At 35.2% G+C, this 22,793-nt stretch overlaps 1 protein-coding gene across 1 annotated transcript in view; it reads right to left on the reverse strand.

The window, feature by feature from the left end:
• LOC116164181 (neurogenic locus Notch protein-like) overlaps positions 1–22,793 on the reverse strand; it is a 205,905-nt gene that overhangs the window by 168,458 nt on the left and 14,654 nt on the right. The window contains exon 2 of the mRNA XM_031478322.1: positions 12,522–12,600. Coding sequence (XP_031334182.1) covers positions 12,522–12,600 — 79 coding nt within the window. The remainder of the gene's footprint in view (positions 1–12,521; positions 12,601–22,793) is intronic.

Raw genomic sequence — 22,793 nt, forward strand, 5'->3', positions numbered from 1 at the left:
ACCTCACTCCCTTCGATTTCTTCATTTGATGCCACATCCAAAATGAGGTCTATCTATAGGATGGTACCAATTACTGTCGAGGACGTCCGGCTTTCTGTGGTATATCACCTTGTAACGTTATTTTCTCGCCAATTGATATTACCGATTTAGATTACGCTTAAGTAACCCTTGCTTGGGACTCTTATTTAAATTCAACGTTTTAGTTGATATTCTTACACCATCTAGGTGTTTACTTTGCAATCCACTAACGTGTTAATTTCTGTAGCGTAAATTATTCTTGTTGTAGTCGGGTTCTTTTACCTAGTTCTTTATTCTCGTGTTATAGATTTCTTTCATCTAGTTATTTGCTTCGCCGACGGAGGTCGTTTGTGCATCGTAAGGTCTTTTCTTGAATTTAAGGTCCCTTTTATGTTGTTATACCCAGACCAAATTTTGCTTTTGATAGTGCAGTTATTCGAATTATTGATTCTTTTTGAGTATTAATTACAGATTTAGTATACGATTATCCTTCGTGTAAGGCGGAAGCATTGCTATTTCGCAATATTACGCAGTGCGATTCACTAACCCTTTTATTTGTGTGTTGTGCTGTTTTGATATTAATATTTTCTCCGAATACGTGTAGCTCCCCTTTTTATTACTAAAAATTAATTTAAATTCAAATATTGACATAGCAGATCTATATATTACAGTGACCCATTTGCAATATTTATTTGATTAAATCACCATCGACTGTGACGTCAATTATTGTTTCTGTTCTATCCCTATCAAGTATTTTATTTCTTACGTTAGCAAGATCAAAACAACGATTTCTTAGTCTGCCTTGTTTCCCCCTTCGGGTAAGTCTTCTCCCCTCTCATTTGACATTTACTAAAGATTAAGTAGCGCCTATCCGGTTTACTTTTACTATATTTTCCTTTTGCGGAACCATTTTGTTCCAATATGGCGGAATTGGCTGATTCGCGAACTAGATTTATGAGTTACACTAACCCTTAAAGTTTTGTCGAAACCGGTTCATAATTACGAAAGTGTTTCTTGGAAGTGATATACCGTGTGCCCCAGGGAGATCACACCAGAGGGAAACAGCATTAATGTATTTTTTCGCGAAGGATCCACGTGACCTTTTCATATGTATTTGAAGTTAGCGTTTAACGTACGTTATTGTACTTGCCTGATGCTAGAATAGAAAGAGATTGGAGTAGCACGTTGAACGCTGATTTCAAAGACCTCGTGGATGTTACGCGAAAAAATACATTGCCGTTTCCCTATGGTGCGTTCTACCTGGGACCCACTGTATATAAACCTACAAATATACTGGTACCATCACAATAGGTAGATAGAAATCTACCTAAAAATGGCATACTTTGGAAAAAGGGAGTTTTTCTACAAATTGGCGTTGCGACTGGTTTTTTCTTCGAAATTTTCTTATAAAATGTGTTTGTTTGTATCAGTGGAAGTTTCTGCTATCCAGAGCTATAATTTGTTTAGGGGAGTGCCATTTGAAATTTAAAAAAAGATGATATTTGGCTTTGGCGGGCGACCCTAAATACAATGCGGTTGCGTTTTATGAAATATGTTTACAATATGTATAAAATGGTAGCCGACGAGCACGCGACGAGGACGAGCGCTGTCGGTGGAGCGAGCGCGAAGTAGGCATTGCTTAGCAGTTTTCAGAGTTCGGAGCTCTTCTTTTAAACGTTTTCGGTCAGGGACGATACGCTCTCATCGGTTGGCCGTTTTGGCCAATGAAAGTGTGGCACGTTTTAGTTTGCTGTCAGGCGTGCAAGCGGTGCGTCGCCCCATTGGCGAAGTTCAATTTTTTCGATGAAGTACTTTGCTCCATTTTTTATATGAAATATGTACCACCGTAGAAATTTTTAAACCTTTAAATAGTCCACTAGGATCATGTTTCCAACATTTTTCCTTGGTACTTGAAATTTGAAAAATATAGAATTTTAGTATTGAGAAGGTTGTTCAGAATTCTAGTCAGAACTCCCACCTTTTGGACACGAGCAAATTTCTTGTATTTCTCACAGCCAAAAGCTAAAATTCTAGTTTTCTTAAGAGTGGTGGGCATGAACTTAGTAGAGCGACTGTCTCAATTTCGAACTCATCTAGTTCGCTTTTAACACCTTATAATAAGAAAACTTAGGACGCTTGAACAAAAAAAAACGAATATTTTCCTAAGAACTTCTAATTCTAATATGAAAAAGTTATATTATAAAGTAACACCTAACACTAAATTAAAAGCGCACACTTAGTTCGAGTAAGTAGCGAAATGTAAAATTAAATTAATTATCTAGTAAGTTGGAGTAAACGATGTGAATCAATGTTTCAGGCGTGAAAGGTAAGTTAAATTGTTGCATTACCATTTAACAAATTCTTGTTCACTCGCCATGTAAACATCTGAATGGAGTAAACCTTTTAACGCAGCGAGAAAATTAACGATTTAGTTTGAAACATCTTTTCCGTCGCGATCAACCAAAACATACGTAAGTGAAAATTGGCCACCCTCGCCGCATATATACAAGTGGATAATATTAATAAATTCGATCAGAAGGGTACTTGACAATATGGTAACATTTTCATCAAGGGTCGGCTCCTACATGAAGGTCATGGGAAAGTATCACCATTGAAAAGGTAATCCCCAATGGACGTTAGATTTTCATGGGAAGATAAATTAAATGCTTTGCTGCAAAAACATAAATTAGTAGTTAATATACTAATTTATGCATATAGAAGGAATTGTAAAACTTCCTGAACCGATAGATTTGTAATTACATAAATTCGATTTAAAAATGATATAATATTCTTGTAAAATATAAAGCTAATAACAATTAATTAAATTTGGTTGGTACATTATCCGCATGTGCTAGCAGTGCGGCTTAATTATGGCAAGATAATTACGAGAACCGGACGTTTCATTATAAAGCAGTTCTGCATATTCATTTCTGCTGTTTTACATTTTTCTTTTCACATACAGGTAGAGGAACGGTTTGTTTGCTCATTTCACGTAGGTGTAATAGTAAGTATTATTACAAAGAGAAATGATATACTGTAGTTGCTTTGTGCGACGCAGGCCATATCCCTTTCTACAATGTACGCCCCTTTTGTTTGAATAAAACGTTCAAAACGTACAACGGGGAATTGCAAGTTCATAGAACGCACATGTGAATGTGCGCAATAAAAAAGTTATAATCAGCAAACATTGTTCATTACCTCAACAATAACAGGATCAAGTCGGCGCATCTGTTACAGATTTGAATGGGGCTTTTAAAATAAAGTGAAACTTATACGACGTTGAATATACGGGCCATAATCAGTTTAAACGTGACAAGTGCTCGGTACGACACAAACGATGGAATCAATGGATCAATTAACGCTTCAGTGCATAATAAACGTCTATTCTCTAACGATATCCTGTGTGATTGTGTGAAATTGTAATGAACCGTAGCGTGGACGCTTAATTTATCGAAGCGCACTTTACACTTTCATTCGGCCATTTCATCCCTTTTGATGAATTTATATTAGGTTATCTAAAACAATACAGAAATTCTTAAATTGCCTATTGTGTAATATTAGCATTTCATTGCATTTGTGGTTTTCAAAGCATTTTTGAAATGCCTGCTCCCTATATTTAGATCACCGCACTGAGACCTCATACAGTTCTTATTTATTGGATTTAAAGCAAGAGACTGGACAAAAATAAGGAATTTTCACAAAAAAAGTTCCCGTATCGGCACACATTCTTGTTTTCTAAGGTGTTTCAAAGAAATGTTAATATAGACACTTCTAATACACATAAATAAAAAAGGAAATTAATCTAGTGTATTCCTTTTAAAAATTGAGTTTGATTATATGGAGAGTATCTCGACACACTCCAAAGCGATAGTCACAATATTTTTGAAAATTGCCATGGTCGTAGGTCGTGTGTGCAAAATGATTTTAAGCCACTCGCACGAGTGCGAAAGCTGTAACTGTAACTTAATTTATGTATGTGGCTTATAATATACAATGGACATTACCTGCGCATTGACAGTCTGTCCGTCACAGTGCGTGGGCAAGCTTCTTAACATGCTAAATTATGCCTCGGTCATCAATTAAGTTTTGCTCTTTCCGAAGAAAATTAGTGACCTATACGTGTTACAAACCACTATTATTCCTAACTGCTAGCCAATATAATGACTCATCAATTTTTGATAGCTTCCTAGCTCGAGTTAGATGGCTATTGCGATCACCATTTTTTGAACATGTTAAAAAATCAAAGTAAAAAAATAAAATATGTTTTGCCAGCAAATCGGTTATTTTGATTTCTTTGACAGTGTACATTAGGCATAAAGGATGTAAAGCTGTTTTTAATGAGTTTTTAGCGCTGTGACGTCATATAACTGATTTTTCAAGTAGTCACCTACATTTTTTTTTATTAACGAGCGAAGTTTTCGAGTGGTTGCCCATTCAAATACGAGTATTAACCGGAACTAGACAATAAATAAATTATTCGCAATAAACATAAACAAAAGTAAAAAAAAACCGTGAAGTCGCAACGAGAAAAGTATCATAAAGAGTATCACAGAGTTGTTAATTTAATAAAGGGTAGGTAATTGGGTTCTTGTCCGAGTATAACAAAAACAGGAATTCGGAACAGAACGATAATAAATAGCGGGTCATATACAGGGTGTCAATTTTAAAACTTGCAGTCGGCCATATTTTCCAAACTAAAGAAGATATTGAAAATCGCGCAGAACCGTTTCGGGGGTATCGAGGGGGAACCAGAATGACATTATGAGTGACAACCCCCACCCCCCTCTTCAAAAATCCCAAATGGCAACCCCATACTTGTGACATATCGTTGGAAAGCTACTGAAAAATGCTTTCCAGTAGTACCAATAAAGTCAATATTCATTAAGACAATTTAACAAAAAATTAATAATTAACAAAAAAAAACTAAATGTTGACATTGAAGGATTTATGGCAAATTGGCCAAGAACTTCAACCTGAGCTGCTTCATTAAGCAATCTTGGTTAACTGTTCTTTAACGGTCAAGTGTAGGACAATTAATTTTTTCAAATAAAAACTATGCTTTAATTGAATATTCTTATTCTACATCTGAAAATAATAAACTTTCGTGGGAAACGTTTTTTCCGTACACATACCATTTTTTAAAGATAATTTTCCAAAAGCACGCTTTTTGATTGGAGGTAGGAAACTGTTCTGTCAAGAATTTTGCACATTGACTAAACTTCGTCTCTTTAGACACTACTTTTTTTAAATTGTTTTTTTGTTTGATTATTATATATTGGGTAGGAAGTATGTCCAATAAATGTCTTATTATTATTATCATTATTAGGTGTTTAGTTCAATTAACTATTTTTTCCTTTTGGCAATACATGTAGTAAAGTTAAAGGAGTTAAATTGAAGAGCAGACTCCGGTATTGCTGCAGTACTGAACATGAACTTCGCTCTTAATTTGGATGTATTGGCATAAATCTTTCTTTTTTGTTAATAATACTGTATCAAAAACAATATTGTATCATAGTTGCTTAGTCACTAAACGCACACAATAAAGCAAAATTTACACAAAAATTCAGGTGGCTATGAAATCTTGAAATATTGGTTTCACTTAAGATGCTTTTAAACGCAAAAAAAACAATGTTTTATTACCACAAATCAACAATAAAAACAATTGACACATTAAATATCGAAAATACAAAATTTCTTTGGGTCTGTAAAGTAAGCATAGAATCAGAGAAGAATATTCAAATGGCTTGTCCTCCGCTTCAATGGATTTTATGCTAATCTTTTGCAATTGTAGTATTGCACGTTGAATTAACAAATATGTCAAGACGGGCTGGCATGGATACAGGCAATTATGCATTTTATTTTATAACGTATGTTAAATTGCCATTTTAACAGGTTTGGATGAGTAGTCTAAGCCGTTCTTTAACCATAGGGGTAGGTAAAGTGAATCAATTGACTGTGCATTCTAATGACCGCCGGCCCGTGTGAAACTGTGGTGCTAAGGGTGCGGACTCGGGCATGGATATTTGTAAATGTATAGTGGGTTGGGTTGGTAGAGCAGCCTTGGCTGAAACCCCGCCCACTCAAAAATAAAGGTAAAATAAAATAAAAATAAAAACATCTGTCAATCTTATTTCAAATTTACGATATAAAATGATGTTCAGAACATATGACAACTCTGTTTCTATGGAAATCATCCCGACGATAGAATCTAAGCTTACTGTTTATTTGCACCTCTCCCCGTGTGGGGCACCCCCTTCGATTCGGGCTGTGGCCTTGAAATCTCCCCTGATTACGTCATAGGGTGGTGACCTTAGGATTTGTAACTAAGACGTGACCTTGGCTTTCGGTCCAATATCGTGGCCTTGGATTCTGGCCCAAGGTGGTTTTCAAAACAAGAAAAAGGATATTTCAATGAGACTAATTTAGTTGTTACATATAACCAATTTCTTGTTAATATTATTCCAAATGAAAATTAGTGATGTTATGAATAGTTGAAACCTCAAAGACGTAACTAATGCACACAAAAGGTAATAGCATTGTTTAAATACTTTATAGTTAAACAACCATATGGAAATATTACTTGAACGAAATAAGTAGTTCTGGTCTAGAAAATCCAGTTGGCGCTACTATCGTGGTCTAAATAAGTAGTGACAGTTTACGACGAAAGGTTGCGCTTTATCATTACAGACTTTTTAGTAAGGCCTGCAAAAATCGTCAACAGATGGCTCTCCTTCAATGTAACCCGATCGGCTACACAGCGTAACTGAGGCGACCTTGAGTAAGAATGCAAGTTGTAACTCTATACAGCTAAGATTATACTATATAAACAAGACGCTGATGTTTAGTTCGACAGCAAATTCCTTTTACTTTACTGCTAAGAGAAAGAGTCACATATTTTATGTAATCTTTATTTGAAGCTCTAAAGTAAAGACCGTTTTTTTTCACTGCGCTTATAATAATTAAATTACGTAGGTACATATGCGTATTACTTGTTTTTACCTATTGTGTGTTTAAGCGAATTCGCATTTATAATAATTTTTGTTCCGGGGTGAGTAGGTTGCGTTCAAACAAGATAAATTACGATAATTAAAATCTGGTAGTAAATTTTGCTTTAAGTTTGTATTAAAAAAAGCATGCGACGGTGCAGTAAATGACACTCTGATTTCAAGTCCCTACAGTACAATCCCTGTAAAAGGTAAATCGTAACATTTGCCCAATTTTTTTGACGTAATGTGGATTATTCACATTTAACGATCCTCGAGATCGTTTATAATTTTGTATTGCTGTCTGTCTGTCTGTCAGTTCAGTGGGCACGATAACTTTGTTTAAAAACGTCCCATATCCCTTTGAAAATTTTAACACAAATCAGAAAGGTCGTTATTGTTTTTCAGCTACGTAGAGGTAGACTATTGAGCCAAAAACAATTTCGAAGATCGTTCGGTATTCATTTGTATGGGAGTTTACCCAGAATGTATGGATTTTATTATAAAGTCTTTAAACAATGCTATTATTAGAAGTCGAAAAAAAGCTGAATTCAATTGAAATTTATTTCGTTACCTTTATACCTATTATTATTTGTTCAAAACTCTAAATTACACTAATTTATTAAGGATCTTCAGAGCCTTTATAGTTTTGTATTGTCCGTCCGTCCGTGTGCACTATACCTCTTTTTAAAAGTGACCGATCATGTTGAAATGGCGTACGAGTAGATACTTTGGACATTAAGGTCGTATCGAGGGTCGGACGCTATTAATTTTCAGGAAGCTGGCTCAACAGGAACAAAAGTTATAGGACTTCGAGTGAAACGGGAACAGGAAACACTGTGGGCTCAGTATAATAGAAATCAACATATTTTCATTGCCTGGGGCATGTATCGAGTTCGGACTGTCGCTAGATTATTCCCTGACACTTAGATGTGTAACAATTCAATATTCTTCTCTGTGGTCTAGGTCAAAAGTTTTAGAGCAAAATGTACCCAAAATTAGTCTTCACACATGAATTTAGAGTTGTAAAAGCTTTCAATGCCGGAAACATGAATTTGATGTATTTTTATTGACCATATGTATTCTGATCAAATCATGTCAAAATCGTTATCATGCACCAAGATCGTTGGGAAATAGACAAAGAGCATTATTATGATGCCCTAGATTCGAATTTATTTATTAGTATTTTGCAAGGGTGAAATAAATGGACGTTAAAAACGTGGTGGACCGAGTTAAGGATCCTTCAATATTTAGCACTAATCCTTGAAATCGATTGGTGAAGGATTAACGTCGCTGTTTCTTTTCGTTTTCAAGTTTAGACGAGGAACAGATGGATATACGAACGAACAGACGGGCGGACAAAACCATCACATAAGGGCAATTTCTTTTGAAAAATTCCTTTAAAAGGAAACCGTATATATGCGTTAGGTCCACTTGTACGTTTTGCCATCATTTTCTGGAATATAATTACCAGTGGTTAGAAAAACAGTTGTGACATGGCTATTAGAGTAAACAACATGCAAAAACCATCAAGTACGTGGAAGTAGAGGTCAACCAGGCCCTATTTTTTGTCATTGAGATATTTTCAAAGAGTAATTTCGTTCGAATTTTTTCAAAATGTGATAATTTTAGATATGTAATTTCTTTGGAAATGGCTGATGGTGGCAATTATTCATTTTAGAGAACTTGTCTAAACGTTTACTGAGCGAAATTTCGGGTTGTGTTTTCTAAAAGTGACAGTTCTCATTATTGACTACTAGTTAATAATGTCCCCATTATTAACCACTTTGAACAACTGCCGAGAAAGCCTACTTTACAAGTGGAAAAAAGGTTCATAATCATGTCATCAGACGCTAGTAGTGAAAAAAATCAATTTTTTATTATACCTGAATCACAATCTCCGTTTTAAACACTCAAATGCGTGCGAAAAAGGGCCTTTAAAACACACGTGCTTTAAAGTTGCTAAGTAACGATACTTCAAGTATGACTTTTGAAACTGTCATCTGCTGGATGAAATAAAAAATCCTCTTAGGTCGCTTTCTGTAAATGCAGAACATTTCTTTGGCTTTTGTACCTATCCTTTGGTTGAAGCTTTCACAAACGCGCGTAATTTAGGGTATACTTCCAAATCTGTTCCACTTTTTAATCGCAGCATTGCTTTAAAGTTTTGAATGAATGCACCAAAATATAGAAGATTTAAATACCTTTGACATTTTCTTCATATATGCCAGCATTATGGATGCATTTAAGACTGTATTCGTAAGTAACTTCCTATTCATCCATGGAAACAACTTTTCATATTCTTTATAATAGGATTTACTGGAGTTGGATTTTACACCTACCAACGTTTGTTTAGATTTTACAACAATCGATTTAATGGACGGTGTATTATCGTTTTCAACGGAAATTGTTTAATTCACAAAGACGATGATTTTTATAAGCAAACGTCAAGTGACATTTCCATGGCAATCGTGAAATTACGAACACCCAGCCCACTTAATTAGACATGTATATTTGAGTATAACGTCAATATGACTTCATTGTATTTCCTATTTTTCAATTATACTGCAGGTATAATAAAAAATACTATAAGATACACGTGTATAATTGGTCTTTAAAGCACTTGCAACGTTAAAGGCACTTTGCGTCGTGCCCTTAAACTCGTTGCGCGTGCTTTAAAGACTTGATTATACACTTGTATCTTAATATACTATACTGGTAGTGAAATCATTTATCAGAAATGAAAAAAATTGCATCGTTTTTCTGTGAATACGAGATTATCAAAGAAACAATGCTTGTTTTGTCTTACAAATTTGTTGCATTTATACAAAAAAATTGCACATAGGTTCCTTCTTCTGTACAAATAGTAATTTAGAGACATTTCCAATGTCCATCGTCACTGCAGTCCGCACTTTGTCCGCGTAAAATAGCTTCGGCACCAATGAATCCCGTCGCACCTGGCAACACTTTGCAGTAGCTGTAGGAAAATGGTGAGGGCTGTTTTTCTTAAGTGATAATCTTTTTTGTAACTTGCATACAAACAAATAGTTATGCTCTCATCATGCACGGTTAATAAGTAAGTAACTGCAATTTCATTTTTGCATGCAACGGCAACTAATACAAAATAATGCAAGTACATAATCACTAAAATTTCTACCAAAATGATGATGGTTTAAATTCAAAGATATTTTGAAAAAAAAAGAATTAGCTAAGTAAACTTGGCAAAATGGAACTTTATTACTGAAACGGCAAACGTATGCAGTCTTTTATTAAAGGGATAATCGTCTCGTGGCATATAATGTAAGATAGCTGTAACTTGATATACCATCATTCTAAACAATGACACCTTATATATCTGCTTATCAACACCGACATTCCTCTAATGTTTTTATACTTTATCCTTGTTTAAGGAATGCGTAGTCAAGTTGTGATCCTCAACTTTTTTAACGTACTTTTGTTTGTTATTAATAGAGTACACCACTTGCCGGATGCAAAATGCGGAAAGTACAGCTGTATCAAAAGAAAATATAACGGCAAGTATTTTTACATTGGATCTGTTCAACTATAAAGTATTTAAACAATGGTAATAGTGCGATCGATCATCTAAGTAAGTGGCTTCTGAAAAAACAAACAGGTAGCAGTCCCAACTAACAGGAGTTTTTGAAAGCACTAATGACCGGACCGGTCTCTAAACCTTCGTTAGTGCCTGGTATCTCGTATCGGTGCACAAAACCGTTTTCAAAATATCAGTACCCCTTGGTGCAGTGCTTACTATCAACACTTATTGAAAGGACCGAATCAGTGTCTATCATTCATTGAGTTAGAAAACTAATGGAGGGAATCAAATGCTTGGCCAGACGTAGACCACGGGAACCAAAAGTGGCCTCTAACTGTGATTAAAGTACCACACCACTTCCGTTATCATTAGCGTCTCACTTCAGTGGCGTAGAGATATAATTTTCTTTCCACTAATAGGAATAATAACAAAAAAAACGTATAGAAGGAGTAAAATACATGCTCGTAGTAAACTAAGCAAAATAGACAAGGATGGGAAAGTATGCAGATTTAATATAATCATTGATTACAAATCTAAATATACATCGATGTGTTCCAGGAGTATAATTAAGACCAGTTTACTATAGCCACTACAATTTGAAAACTCCCATTAAATTCACTGTGTTGATCAATAGCTACAATTGATTGGTTGGTCTCAGGTTCATTACAACGGCAGAGAGATTCAATAATAATTTGTTGTTTATTGGTTTCAAAATGTATCCGCACTCGTAAAAAAACTTACACCTGATATTCATATTATAAACACACGTTTAGCTGTAAAAACAAGTTTTGATAGTACCTACTGCATATTTGACGAGATATTTGATGAACATTTTCCGGTGCAACGTTTGGTCGAAATCACAGTCAATAAAGCGTTGTGAACACAAAAGCAAATTTCGAGAGCTGTTCTTGAGATATATTTACAAATGTTAGGTAACCATTTTGCTCGAAGTACTGGTTCGTTTGGAAAACTAAGAAACATAAACTAGGTACCTACAACCTCGCCTACAACATGATAAATGACATGTCTTACCGATGAAAGGAAATGCCCTGTTTCTTCCCTTTATGAGAAATTTTGCATGATACGCAGCTAATCATTCTCAATTCACAAAATTGCGTGTGATAAAAACACTATGCGGCAGTTAGTTATTTATATAAACCAGAGCACAAACCGATCCGAAATTATTAGGTACTTTAAAATGGCAAATTTAATAAAATTTGAATTTGGTGGAAAACTGACAGTGACAGGACCCGCGTTTTCATATGTCAAATAATGTCGGCCAAAATGTACCTTCACGGGAACCTATCCACGCGAGTGGCCTCTATCTGTGGCAACTTCCGTCTACAAAAATTCTTACCCCCTCTACCATTATATTCCCTCCATTAGTTTTCTAACTCAATGCTATCATTAGTGCGTTTGATACAGTACTAACTTCCAGGACCTTCATTGGGGATCCTTTTTTTGATAGATAAGTCGGCTATGCCTAACTAAATCATAAAATTTCAGATTCGTCATAATAAGTACTTTTCCTATTTTTCGTTAAATTATACATCAAAAAGCTATGCGATCGCAATTTTCTTTATATTAGGTAGCACATCTGTAACTGGTCACAGTTTACACAATTTTAGATTAAAAACATGGAAAACCGATGGCCAAATGTAGTAAGTACTTCGGCGAAAAACGCCTTCGCCTTCAATTCCATAGTCTCGTCCTAAGGCCCGGTGCACATGAGGTGCAAAGTAATCGGGACGCTGAGATAGTCAGAAAGACGTTGGGAGTAATGGAGTATGGTATCTGATAGGTATCGGTGTCTCTTGTGCATTTTCCCATTACTTACCCCCAACGTATTTTTGACTATCTTGATAGAAAACAATCTCGGCGGGCGTCCGATTACTTTGCAGTTCATGTGCACCCGGTCTAAGATATAATACTTTGCGTTAATGAGCTGTGCAATTTTTACTTACTTGCAAAAGGAATCAGATTTAGGTGATGACACGCAAACTCCCTGGTTCTTGCAAGGATTCGGGGAGCAAGACGTGAAACCTGAAAATAAGAAGTGACAAAGATTAATTTTTCTCTTAAGAAACATACTAATCTATATCATGCATGATGAACCTCACTTCAAACAAAAAATATGTTCGAGTTCAATTATAAGGCAATTAAGGCTTGCGAAAACTGTCCTTTCTTGCACTTGCGTGATATAATGAAGAAATATAAAGTAGCAAAATTAAATGTTTGAAAGGTATGCATCGTTAACTTTATATACCAAGCCAAGTGAATGGTCGCTAGTATTATTATAATAACTAATATTAATTCAAAAATAGTTCCTATAACAATCTCTGGTAAAGTATTTGTATTTTGCAGAACTTTGTATTGAATTAATGCTGATTATGACTTACGAAAAATGTGTTTATTTCCGCGCGGTAAGTATACAGGGTGTCTTAAATTGAGTCGGATAGCATATCTTTTTTATATTGTTATACTTACAGATTCTGTTAAATTGGCGAAGTTGTGTAGTTTTTGATGCTAATGGATATTCGGATGCGATATTTTGAAGAAAAATTAATCATTTCGTAGATGATTGGAAAAAAGTGAAAATCGCCATTTTTAAAAATATTTGAGTAACAAAGAGAACAATCGAAAAAATTATCAAAGTCCTCGTGTGAGATCGAAGGGACTTCAGCGCATTTTTGTGTGGCAGATCAGTGTTTTATTAGCCAATATTGACTCCACCATCAATAAGATCTTGCCGAAAGCTACCACGTTCACTTTGTCGGTACCATTTTCTCACTTACCGTGCACTCGCAATTCGCGTTTGAAGTTTTGACTCCACCATCAGTAAGATCTCGTCGGGGGTTACCACATTCCCTTTGTCGATACACAGTTCCGACGTCCCGTTCATTCGTAATTCCCATTTTGGTAGATTTCGCTAAAATCCCGGCATAAAATCGTATTCAACTTTTGGGTACTTCACATAGCTCGACCTTCTATTAGTGACACGAGAAAGAGAGACCGCGATTCGCGCTGTAAGAAACTTTTGGGCGCCCAAAGTCGACTACCCCTCGAAGCGCGCCGCGCAAAAGGTGGTTTATTTCGCCCCTAGGAAACAAAAACAAAATTCCGCCACGCAGGAGTTGTGCGCGTTGACAAGATCTTCCCGACGACACCAATTTGAAAACAATCGGAGAAAAACTGTAGAAGAAGATAGATAAAAACTGAAAAATCTCCAGGTTAGTATAATACGCTCGGGGATGGCGTCCAGATGTCGTCGACTCCAAATCTTGTAGCCCCATCCCTAACGTTCTTAATTACACGGCCCCGATAGTTACATGTACACTCCTTGTCTTTTTACAAGCGTTTTTCTACGGGCGCGCATTTACTGCCAGCCAGCCAGCCAGCCAGCCAGCCAGCCAAAGTGAGATTAAAAGCTACTTTTTACAAAAAAATTTTTTGCAAAAATGCGCTAAAAAGTATCAAATAACAGTTGCAAGACTCGACGAGATAAATTCAATGGAAGCAGGGAAAAAATTTTTTAAATGGCGTTTTTCGAGATATTGACATCAACTTTCTTATTTTAAATGGACACCATCTTGGATTTTTACGTCACTCGGTAGAGAAAAAAATTATAAAACCGGTGATACTGAACACTTCGTAGGTATTTAATTTGGAAATCAAACTAATTGCATTTTTGCCTCGAAGTTTACAATGTATATATTTCTTATGGAAATAATTCCATGACTGATTATGATTGAAACCAAATTCGTTCGTTTATTGTCTCGTACGAGGTCTCGTATAGTCACCATCGACACGACCATGGAATAATTGCCATAAGAAATACATTGTAAACTTCGAGGCAAAAATGTAGGGTTGATTCGCAAATGAAATACTAAGTGTTTAGTATCACTGGTTTTGTAATTTTTTCTCTATCGAGTGACGTAAAAATCTAATATGGCGTCCATTTAATATAAGGAATTTATCCCATTTGAACTTTTTAAAAATGTCGATTTTCCCTTTTTTGAATTCTCTACGAAAGAATTTATTTTTTTCAAAATATCGCATCGGAATATTCCTCGGAATATCCATTAGCATCAAAAACTACACAACTTCGCCATTTAACAGAATCTGTAAGTATAATAATAACAAAGATAGCCTCGTTATCATACTCAATTTAAGATACCCTGTGTAAAAAAAACTTTGATGGAGGAAACTGTATAGATCAAATTTATCAAGACAATGTCTTTTCTCACGATTTTGATCAAATTGCGCTTCAAAAATATCTGACAAGATTTTTTCTTGCTGTACTAATAATGTGCTAGTCACATTTTCATTTTTGTAATCTTTGAAAACAGTAAAGAACGAATGACTCATACAAGATAAGTTTCAGTTTGGGTTTGGGCGCAAAACCTCTAAATTTGAGCAACCACTATTATGTCATTATCTGTGTAAGTATAATTTTCCGTTTCAGATATAAATACAACAAAGACACATTTTTCTTAGAGTAAGCGATGCTTGCGAGTATGGCAAATCAAGAAAATAAAATGTGTGACTCTTACGTCACTAAAAGCGAATATTCAAACTTTTATTAATAGTATTTACAAATAAAATAGTAGAAATGTTCCTGTATGGTAAATGAGCCAAAGCCAGAAAAACATTCTTCTGTTAATTTGATTTACATAACAAAATTTTACTACATTTTCCAAATACAGGTTTGAATAAAATCATCACGAAACATTTAATTCAAGGATACTTAAAAAAAGTAAATGAATGTATAATTGACAGATTACAATTATTTAAAGTGTACCCATTTGACCATATATAACGTTTAACCTATTCATTTTATTTTAGGAGTAGATTGGATTGACGACATAAGTGACCCAGAATTGTTATATCCCGGATGGATTAATTTAAGTGGCTCTATGCAAGCGTGCTCGTTCCATTCAACTGGATGTGTACGGAAGAGTTGTACAATATTTTTGCACCAAAAATTACGAGCTGTAATAATAAACAATCAATCGCACGAGTGCGGAACTCGTCAATTAAAACGCATTCGTCACACCGGAACACTCTCATTTAAATATCAAATTAAAGTGATTAAGTCCTTCCCAGTATCGTTCCGTATTGATAAGAAACATAGATTCGTTTTGTAAATTACTGGATGAGTAAAAATAAATAAATGCTTCCTTGGGTTATTGTTCTAAAACACGCTCGCACAATGCGTCAGTGTTTAATTATATGGACTTCTTTTGCTGATCAATGAATGTCATTATGTAACTACTAACGGTAATTGATTTCAACAGTGTCTACTCGTAGTATAAAAGGGACAGATTCAACCGAAAATTGCAGATCCTTTTGAGGTATCTATAACTCGAGGTTGTTTGTAGCAGAGTATATAGTGTAACCATATATATAAGAGAAGTATATATGAGTGTAACAGAACGGCGCCATTGCGGCACATTAAGTCGGAAATTTAGTCTGTGAAATTCGATCTGCTTTATGCTGAAATAACAAAATCTCAACCTTCGTCGAGACAGTTTACAGTCGCAGTCCCACTATTCAGCGCGATGAATTGATTTCTAATTAGGGTTATTGTACTGTTAAATAAATTTAATGTTTGTGGCGGCGTAAAGGGGAGGCGGCCCACCCCAGACCTTGAAACCCTATCGGCGCTCTGCAGTGAGCAAAAGCAGATTAAACGGTTTCGCAATGTTATCCATAGAGAAAGTAACCTCTCTAGGCCTTATGTGTACAGGGTGTTCCAAATTGCGTGTTTTCGATGTTTTTGGGGGATATTTGGGAACTAAAAAAGATAGAGCGATGCGATTTGCACTTCTTGTAGTTACTTTTCAAAGTTGCATAGATCGACGATGTCAATTTTGACTTACTTGCGCGAACGTGGCAACGGCAACAAAAATTCAATAAACAGTGTTTGCTTTATAATTAAGTTAAGTATAACCATTGAATAAAAACACTATATTCAATGGTATAACTTAGTTATTTGTGGGAATACCAATAAGTATCAAAAATAACCGTTAGGGCAAAATAGTCGCTTAGAAAGGGGACACTTTATATTTTCCATAGCCTGTTTAGTTTTTAAGATATAGCGCCAAATTTTTTTCAAATGAAATGTATATAATATTTTTTGCACCATTCCTTATTTTTTTCTACATTTTTCTAATTAGAAAAAAATAAGGAATTTATTGGTGCAAAAAAATATTACATAAATTTATTCTGTATGTTTTTTGACATTCCCACAAATACATGAGTATAAAGTAAAAACGTTTGATTCCATTTTTATACTTTTCCGCTGTTGCCACGTTCACGCAAATCATACCTCAAAAGTGATCTATGCAACATTATATTTGAAAAAAACCAACTTTAGTGCTTTTTTGACAGTGAATCAAACTTAAAGTGGCACGATCAACATTTTAAAATATTGTCAATTTCATAACGACCGTATTTCTAAGTTAAAAGAGAGACGGAAAAATGTTTATTACAAAAGTAATTACTGAATAATCAGCGTTTTCAAAGTATACGGTTCAGCTAAAAAAGTGGCCGGGCCCAACTTCATTTTTTAAATAGAACACTGTATATTTTAATCTGAAAAGGTAGCATATTGAATTTTCTTTTGACAAATATTTTTAACATTTTTAAAATAAAATATACAGGGTGTTCCACTAAAAAAAATGAGGTTAGATCCTACCTCGGATCCTGCCCCCGTATACTTATTTTTAAAACGACAGATTCTTAAACAATAATGAAACATTTTTCTGTATATCTTTTAACTAAGAAAATATAGGGCCATTCTGAAATTTCCTCCCGTATATCTTAAATTTTGATTTTGGCATTTTAAGTTTGACCCAAAAAAGAGTGCATAACAATCTATATTCCTTTTATATGGCACTAACAATTACGGAATAAATGTGTCAAAAATATTACTTACTTATTATACTCTCAATTATACCTATATATACCTACAATTTCACGAGCAATAGCGATATTATTTTAACCTCGATTTTAACTAACTTTAACTAGCTGCAAATACGTTTTAATACCCATAAATACAAATGAAATACCTACAATAAATACGGCAAATCGAAGCGTATTTATAAATAAGTGTATCCATTTTTAGGAGTGTCCCACTTTTCGACTGAGAGTATGATTACGAATCATGACATTTTCTATTGTATCCACTATCCACCCTTGCCTGGGTGGGGTCCAACACAGTTTGGTTTTAATATGGGGGCTGATATTTTCGGTACAAGTATTGTAGGACCATTTATTTACCACCATATTTGAACACGAGAGCGCTATTTACACTCAGAGGAAAACGATTTACAGGATGCTCTTGATAACATGCATTTCGCAATAGTTATTTGCAACTGTTGGACACGGCAGGATGGTGCACTTGCATATAATTCTAGAGCCGTCCGGGAATATCTCTCAATGAGATTTCCAGAAAAACTGAATAAAACGCATGTAGAAACACCCTGGCCAGCACATTCGCCCAATATAACCCTCCACTTGATTTCCAGGGGGTTAGTTCTGGAAGCATTTGCTAGCATTACTCCACAAATGCTGACTATGGTAAGTAGATGCTATGCTATGTATGTTTAGAAAATAATGGAAATCTTGTTATTTGTTTTTTCTAAACTTAAATTGTTCTACCTGATAGTTTCCGTAATAGGAATTTTCTTAAGCCCGAAAAAAAATGCTAAACCGCAATGAAATCATAAAGTGATAGTAGTTTTGCTCTAGGTCAAATATGAACACCAGAAAAAAAAAGGTTTTGGTCTATTTCGAGGTGTATTTGGTAGGTATTAGAATAGGTCGTAAAGTATATTTCTTAACCTTAATAATAACCTCGATAATAACATGGGGCGAGGTGAGGTTAGCGCATATTTCATAACGCTTATAATAAATATTTGGCGAGGTAATGCGGCGCAGCCACCAAAATCGAGTTTATGTTCCATCGGAGAGCGGGACATTTGAGTGAGGTGAGGCACTTTTTTTCTGCTTTAAAAATGTATATGTCACCATTTTTTAATTAGGTTATTAATTCGTAAAAACGCAAGAAACTATGAACATACCCAAGACAAAGTTTGCCAAAATATTTAAAAAAAGTGATATTTACATTTTTGAAATTAGAAAAAAATTCTCTATCAAATGACACTAAAAGTAAAAATGGCATCCACAAGAAAATTGATGATGGTTAACCAAAAACGAAACGTCAGACTTAAAATTTAGCAGCTTGAATAGGGAAAAAGTGGTCATAATAATGTGTCATTTAGCTTGAAATATCTTTGTAAATATATTCGGTAAAAAACAATAACGTTTTTTTTTTCAAGAAAGTAGTCGGAATTTTTTAAGCTTCAAAACGGCATTTTGTTAAACATCAAAATACGCACCTTGCCAAATTTAAACTACCTACCTATCTCTTAGACTCCTATTACATTATCAAGTTTGACCGATCAGGTTCCGGACCTGAAGGACTAAAGTTCTCTGGGTGTGTGTTAGGTTTTTCCTAGAAAATTGACAACAAGACTGAAAACCTGTCCGACTAAACCTGATCCTGCGTCAAAAACCTGATCACCTAGTCGACCTGTCCAGCGGCAATCAGGCGCCTCATCGGAACCCGACAATGTGAAGAGTCCTATTCACAACAAGGCACTACTGCTCAGTTTTTCATCGGATCCGGAACCTGACGGTGGCCCTTGAATTGGAATCAGCCTGTATATCAACGACATTTAATAAAAAAATACCGTAATCAATCTGAAACACTTTCGTACTTTTTTTTGGTGTAATTAGATTCGTCTTCGATTCGCTAAAAATGCTGAGTACCCATAGAAAATAACCTTAATCTTTAGTGTTAAATTAAAATGAAGTTAAAATTGAAAGTATTTGTATTTATGTCCTGGTGACACTAGCAATAAGATTGTAATAATTTTCCTTGCAATTTAATAATTACCAAATTAGCATTTCGCCCCCTAGCCAGTTGTAAAATACGTTAAAAGAATAACATTTCTTAAAGACAACAAATTATAATAACGTCCAACCAATTCAATGACCCTCATATTGCTTTCCCTTTTCAAAGTTATACCCTGCCGTTTCCAATTCACGCACGGTAAATTTTTAAATTTCGTAGGGACGTTAGATACACTAATGCATGTGCGGGGCGCGAGCAGGATCACCACCTGTCGAGACCGTTACAGTGTACCAAGAGGCTACTGGAAAAGGAGGGAATGGAAATGACGTCACGAGCAGCTGCGACGGTTGCTAGTGGAATGTGACGCTCTGTGCCGCACCAAACCACTGCCGAATATGAAAACGATCATAAACAGGAAATTGCTACATATTTCCCAATGTGAGCGCCACAATTCAACAAATGGAGCGTTAATTTTTTACCGGTCGAGTCAAATATATTTGCGGGAAAATAAGTGGGTGTGATTGCCAACATGTCTCTCCCGAACGATTAAGATAAAACTGGACAGGCACATTATGTACAGAATGTACAAGGAACAAACACAAGTATAGTATTTGCGGTAGAATGGAAAACCACGAATGGTTCAACTATCTTATCTCGTATGACTGTCAACTATAATACAACATTAAAAGATATTGCCTGGCATTGCGGTACAAACAGTATAAAAAGACGATAACTTGTTATGTCAACTTAGTACCTACTCACTTTAGAGTTTGAGATTTAAGATTAAGTTGTTGGAAGTGTTTCTTGTACAAACATGGACAATTTTAATGGTGACTGCGGAGGGTTGCTACAAGAGAATGGAATACAATGCCGATTGCCGACCGGCGTAATAAGTTGTGAAACTTAAATGCCACAGCCTACTAGCGTTCTGCGGCAGTGCTCCTTTATTTTCACAAGAATTTGCATTTAAAGAAATACACGCACGCAGTACTAGTCAATTCCCTCTAATATTAACAGTGCAACAAAATACCCTTGTTATTGAAGTGACATGGAAGCAGGTAAATAGAACCACATGAAAACCTTTTAAAAGGGATAGTTTTGGTCCCGTCAGCAAATAATAGCCGACGTGGCTAAACACAGAATAGGTACCTAGTTCTGTCTGCTCATCCACTCGAAGTAAAGGCGACATTTTAGCGTATTTCCTCAAAGTGAAAAATCGCTATTGGCTGCACTTTGCCGTCCGTCCGTCACACATACTCCTTCTAAACCACTGAACCGATTTTGGCGATATAGGACTCATTTGAAAGGGCTTGGTCCAAGGATTCCCTGCATACGCATATGTTTTGCTTTTTGCGTATGCGCAGTGCCAAAAATGTGGTTTAACGCATGTGCGATGATGCTAACTTTTTTATTTATGAAGATATTTAAATGAAACTTTATATGTAAACACTACCTACGAATATAAGTAAAATTAAATGTAGGCACTTTGAACGAAACTAAAACTAATACCGGTTTCAAAATTCCTATTTACCCATGCTGTATATTTTATTTATGAAGGTATTCAATGAAATTTCTAAAATAGACAATGCGCAAAGCCACTCGTATTTACGAAACCATTTAAAAAGTGTCATATGTAGACACTTCGAATAAAAGTAAAACTAATGCCCACTTCAAAATTTGTATGTATCTATTTGTATACGCTCCACTAAACGAAAATGCGGAACTATAGATACAAGTTAAAAAAGTAATGGTAAACGATTTACAACAAGCGCATTTCCACTTGCATTCATTTCCCATTTGTAAGATGCAACTTCTGTTACTTAACATCGTAAAAATACGGCCACAAATAAAACATAGCGTTGCATATGTGCAATCCATTTTTGACGTGCTACTTCAGTTTCAGTTTATAAGAAGAATCCTACTCTAAAATTTTAGAAAAATTAGTTTACAAATTAGAATAACGAATGTGGGTCTGGGAATGCGCAATAATTGTTTTGTGTATTTTACCCTCGATTTTACCTAATTTATTGGAGGCGCCAACAAACAAAATTTCATTTAAATATCTTCACAAATTAAAAAAATCGGATTGCGCATGCGCAAAACAAATTTTTTAATAAGCATCAATTTTACTTTTAACATGTGTACCAGATTTCAAAGCGATCGGACATTTCTAAACAAAGTTATCGTTCACACGGACAGACAGATGGACAGACAGATAAAGGAACAGACGGACAGACCAACAGACAGACAAAAGACAGTAATACAAAATTATAAACAATCTCTAGGATCGTTAATAAACGCCAAAAGTGTAAAATTAAGAACAATGTAAAAAATGGTTCTTGTTTGTTTACCATAACTTTTTTTGCAATAAGCGCAGAAAAAATTCCTTTCTTGGTGCAAGCCTCGACACCATAACGAACCAGCAGCGAAAAAAGTAGAAGAATAGCTCTTAAGATAAAAAAGTAGTAGCGTCAGGCGGACGAACGGGCAGACGAGCGGACAAAGTGGCCACAATAGCGCATTTTTTTTTATTTTTGTGAAAATGGGCTAAAAATTGTATGGCCATCTGTTGCATAAAAAATCGAATTTGGAAACATTTTGGAAATGCCTTAGAGGCTTAGATGCATGGGAACTTGTTTCATGGACATGAATAATTATCTCTATCGAGTGCAATGGGCAATCGCACTGATGAAAAATATAAGAATAAAGTCCTCTCCATATACACTATACAGGGTGTAAGCATCTAAACTCCTCGGATTCCTGTACCATAAGACACTGAAAAAAAATCTTGGGAGCAAAATTGTGCACAATTACGGTCGCCGTATATTTAAAATATTTCTAATCATCAGTGGCGTATCAAATTTTTTGACAGTTGTAGAAAAAAGTATTTCACGCGCTGACAAAGTTGTGCCTAAACAGCAAACTTAAAAAATTGTCAGCCCAGTTGTAGTATAAATGTTGAGGCTGAAGGTACATATTTTGACGAGGCAAACTGAACGAATTGAACTTCGCGCTCTTGTTATCAAATGTTTCCAGTGGAATAACATCGTAATGTATCACTATTTTGTATAGTTCTACGTTTCCGCAAAGATCGCCGTTTTTTTATTAGGTTCGAAGCGAGGGGGAAACCACTCTTTCAATTTGGTGTACATGAATTTTTCATTCCAGTTTCATTCCATTTTCAATCTTTCAATATTATCATTATCAGTTTCATTACTTTCAATCTGTTCATTCTCTTTTCATTCTATTAATTCTAAGATTAATTCTTTTTCATTCTATTAATTCTCTTCATTTATTTTTCATTTCCTCATTT

This window comes from Photinus pyralis, unplaced genomic scaffold, assembly GCF_008802855.1.
Source record: "Photinus pyralis isolate 1611_PpyrPB1 unplaced genomic scaffold, Ppyr1.3 Ppyr1.4_LG2, whole genome shotgun sequence".
Lineage (NCBI taxonomy): Eukaryota > Metazoa > Arthropoda > Insecta > Coleoptera > Lampyridae > Photinus > Photinus pyralis.